Source organism: Stylophora pistillata, chromosome 10, assembly GCF_964205215.1.
Source record: "Stylophora pistillata chromosome 10, jaStyPist1.2, whole genome shotgun sequence".
Classification (NCBI taxonomy): Eukaryota; Metazoa; Cnidaria; class Anthozoa; order Scleractinia; family Pocilloporidae; genus Stylophora; species Stylophora pistillata.
Genome location: NC_142528.1, coordinates 6,663,900 through 6,668,116, shown reverse-complemented (window position 1 = coordinate 6,668,116; position 4,217 = coordinate 6,663,900). Strand labels below are relative to the sequence as shown.

The window sequence follows — 4,217 nt, the reverse complement described above, 5'->3', positions numbered from 1 at the left end:
TGAACTGGCACGTGCAGCGGGAACACCTAACTATAATGTCGTTCAAGTTTAGGAACTGAAGTGGGGAAACTGGTCCGGCAGCGGTGTTCTGACTGAGCAGTCCTTTTTAGGATCCACTCTGCTCACCCCATCAGGGGAGGGGGCTAGAAAGGGTGCCCTAAACATAGCCTACTTCATTTAGTCTGCCTGGGAGGTCGCACCCAGGGGAGCACCACTTACAGCGGTAGGAAAAGAAAAGAAAAATTTAAGACCTTAAAATTTGGAACTTGGAACATACGCACATTAATGGAGACAAACACGAAAAGGCCAGAAAGAAGAACAGCATTCGTGGCTCGAGAACTAAAGAGGTTTGACTCTGATATTGTTGCCTTCAGTGAGACCAGGAGAGCAGAAGAAGGCCAACTTAGAGAAGAACAAGGCAACTACACTTTTTTCTGGAAGGGTAAGGCACAAGATCAGCCGAGAATACATGGAGTGGGTTTTGCCGTAAGAAATGACCTGCTTACCAAACTGACTGAAAAACCAGTGGAAATCAATGGGAGGCTTATGACCTTAAGAATTGGCTTGGAAAGAAATCAGAATGCAACAGTAATAAGTGCTTATGCTCCAACTCTTGATGCTGAAGAGGAAGTTAGAGAGGCCTTTTATGCTGACTTGGATGAACTCATTTCTGCCACACCAAATCAAGACAAACTCATCATACTAGGGGATTTTAATGCCAGAGTAGGAAGAGATCACAACATCTGGGAAGGTGTAATTGGAAAAAAATGGAGTTGGGAAGGCTAATTCCAATGGTAACACGCTACTAGCAAAATGTGCAGAGCATAACCTCCTCATTACCAACACTGTCTTCAGGCAAAGAGATTCAGTCATAGTGTCATGGCAGCACCCAAGGTCAAAGCATTGGCACCTAATTGACCATGTGATAGTGAGAAAGAGTGACCAGCAAGATGTACTTACTACAAAGGCTGTCACTGCAGCGCATGAGTGCTGGAGCGACCATCGGCTCATTTCATCAGTAATGCGATGGAAGGTCAAGCTCAAGGCTCGGAGCAAATGCCATAACAAGCAACAGAACAGAAAATACAATGTTACTGGCCAACAAGATGAGGAATGTATACAGAAATTAGTAAAGAAGCTGAAAGAGTATGCACCAGAAGAATTCCCTACAGATGTCACAGAACACTGGGAACAATTAAAGTCTGTCATCAAAAAAAAACATGCGATGAGGTGCTTGGCTACCAAAAGAGGAAACATAAAGACTGGTTTGATGAAAACAACTTGGACAAAAAGAGAAAACAGCTGATGGACAAAAAGAGAAATGCTTTTCTACAACTGACACAAGGCCCGAAATCTGCTGTCAAGAAGACCAGATATATGGAAATTAAAGGTACTTTGCAAAGAAAAGTAAGAGAAATAAAAAATCAGTGGTGGAGGGAGAAGACTGAAGAATACAAAGCTTAGCAGATCAAAATAATTCCAGAGCTTTCTTCAAGGCTACTTAAGAGGTATATGGCCCTTGTACGCAAGGCCAATTTCCACTGAAAAGTGAAGATGGTACAACTGTTCTGAAAACAAACAAAGGAGTTGATGCCCGATGGAGAGAACATTTTGAAGGACTATTTAATCAAGAGACCACATACAATTCAGATGTGAATGTGTAGTGAGGATGGAAAACAACACACTGCCAAAACAGATGTTTTACAGTGAACTGACAGAAGGTAAACGGGCTGTAGGAGGGCAAAAGAAAAGATTCAAGGACGAGGTGAAAGGTCACCTTAACCAGTGCGCTATTGACACTAAAGAATTGGAAAATCTGGCTATGAACAGAACTATTTGGAGCAAAGCAATAAGAGATGGAGTGGAAAAGTTTGAGTAAAGGCGTTCAGAAGGCATAAGGCTGAAGAGGGAAAGGAAGAAAGAAAGACAAGAACAGCCACGGACAGAATTACCACCAGGCCTGTGTTGTCCACAATGTGATAGACAATTCAAGGCTCGTATTGGCCTTTACAGCCATTACAGAACTCACCATCAGTCAATGATGTGAAATGGACACCTATCTTCTATACAGAAGGGGAGCCAACGACGCGACGACGATTTTTAAATGTATGAATTAAAAATCATACCATTTTATTTCCAAGCCTATAGCAAGAGACTAATTTTCTTGAAGATTTCTTGCCTTCATTGTATTTTACTGGGCCTAAGAAAGGAGGGGACAGCAACAGTGGTATCTTTCTCAAATATCTTGTCCTTTCTCTGTTTGATTACTATCTTGAAGCACATTTATTGCAGTGATAAAATAAAAGAGGCCATCTTCATAGTCATCACTGCACTGAGATGTGTTCTTTCTATTTCCCAGCAGACTTGGCAAGGCAAAGTAAGTTTTGAAATTGCACAGAAATAATTAAGTCATCTTTTTTCCAAAATCTAAATTTTTTTAATTCCTCTAATTATAAACACCACCTCATTAGAATTGAATGGTAGGTGGTATAGATTGAAGATAGCCACAGAGGAGGGAAACAATCTCCTCAGCAGCCTGGAAGTAACCACAGAAACTAAACTACATACAGCCCACCACAACTTAATTCAAAACAACACAGACAACCCAATGTGTGGAATCAACAATCACCCAAAAGTGGGAGGGAAGGTAAGAGGCTAAGGGAAACAGGGCTAGCAAAGTAGCAAGAAAAACCAAGACAAAGAACAAAGCAATGTTCCTGGAAAACTTCCCGTTGGCCTCCTCACACCCCTGTGGGGAAACCAGTGCATTGGCATCTGTACCCCAGGCTTTTAGCCTTGACTAAATCACCCTTAGTCTCATTATTGTTATTAAAAACTGGATCATTTGATAATGCAATTCAAGACTTTTTATTGGCTTAGCCATTATGGTATATGAGCCAATATACCATAATCTAATATCTGTACATTGTAACATCCGGTTTCTTATTACAAAATAAAGTTCAGAAGATTTGTCTAATATCTTGAGGACGTTTTTTTTAATAAAACAATTATTCCACTCGAGCTTGTTGAATATAAGATGATTATAGCCAACTCGGCGCTACGCGCCTCGTTGGCTATCTATCATCTCAAATCCAACGCGCGCGCTCGTGGAATAATTGTTAATTAGACTGCAGTGGTAGCTAAAACACGTAAAGTGTTGCAAGCATGAAGCAAATATTATAACCAGGAGGATGGAAGAAAGTAGGTCGATAGGTAGGTAGATAAGTTTATTTCTCACATTTTCACAGAAAATTTGAATTACAATGTGGTTATAATTATTTAACAAATATATAAAATTACATGCGTGGATAGGGACTGGGCTACAATGGGTTTAGAAATACAAGATAATTAATTAAATAATTAAGAATTAACATTTAACTATGTGGGTATGCAAATATATATAAAAAGAAACTCTTATTTGTTGAAGGCTAAAATAGTCCTTGGGAAAAAGCTGCGGCGCAGTCTTTCGGTCCTGCATTTAGTCACTGAAAAATTGCTAGCATTCCTCAATTGATACTGATGCACTTGCTTTCTTTCTTTCGGGAGATGTCTAAAAATGGCCCTCCTCTTGAGATATTTTCAAGAGTTTTAACACAAAGTTCACTATGTCTTTCAACTAATGTTCTTAAATTAAGGAATTGCAGAGCTTCTGGGTAAGATAAAGTAGGTACTATGATTTTAAGAGCACGCTTCTGTATTCGTTCTAGCTCTTGTGAAAGGTAGGATGGGAGGGCGTAGTGCCATACTACACAGCAATATTCAAGAACGGATCGTATCAGTGAGATATAGATAGTGGTTAAATCATTCATCTCCACACCCCCTCGACGGAGTACTCTGAGTATGTGTAGGCGTTTAGAAGCCTTGGTGACAGTAGCTTCAATGTGATTGTTCCATTTTAAGTTATTCTGAATCACCAGGCCAAGTACTTTGTGTGAAGTTACAAGCTCTAATTGCTGGTCGCCGATCTTCAAATGAGGGAGTTCTGTGGGTTCCTTGAGAAACCATATCCGCATTTCTTTACACTTTTTAGCGTTGAGTTTCATCCAGTTACTGGAGCTCCAAGAGGCGACGGTATCGAGACTTGTTTGGATGGTTGAGGTGCTGTTCCTTACGAGCCCCTCAGACAACGATACATCATCTACAAACTTCCAAGTGCAGGATTCAGGATCAGAGATGTTCAAGTTATTTATCATCACCAGGAACAACATTGGACCGAG

General features: G+C 40.4%; 1 protein-coding gene across 1 annotated transcript; it reads left to right on the top strand.

Annotated features, from left to right (window-relative positions):
• The first annotated feature begins 285 nt into the window (after nt 1-285).
• LOC148721586 (protein CFDP2-like) lies at nt 286-786 on the top strand. Its single transcript, XM_088736938.1, has one exon. It carries the CDS (start codon nt 286-288, stop codon nt 784-786), a length of 501 nt encoding a protein of 166 aa, XP_088593064.1.
• Nucleotides 787-4,217: the final 3,431 nt, after the last annotated feature.

Bases quoted from the DNA above. Each gene is read 5' to 3' on its own strand.
- LOC148721586 (XM_088736938.1), top strand. From the start codon at position 286: ATGGAGACAAACACGAAAAGGCCAGAAAGAAGAACAGCATTCGTGGCT.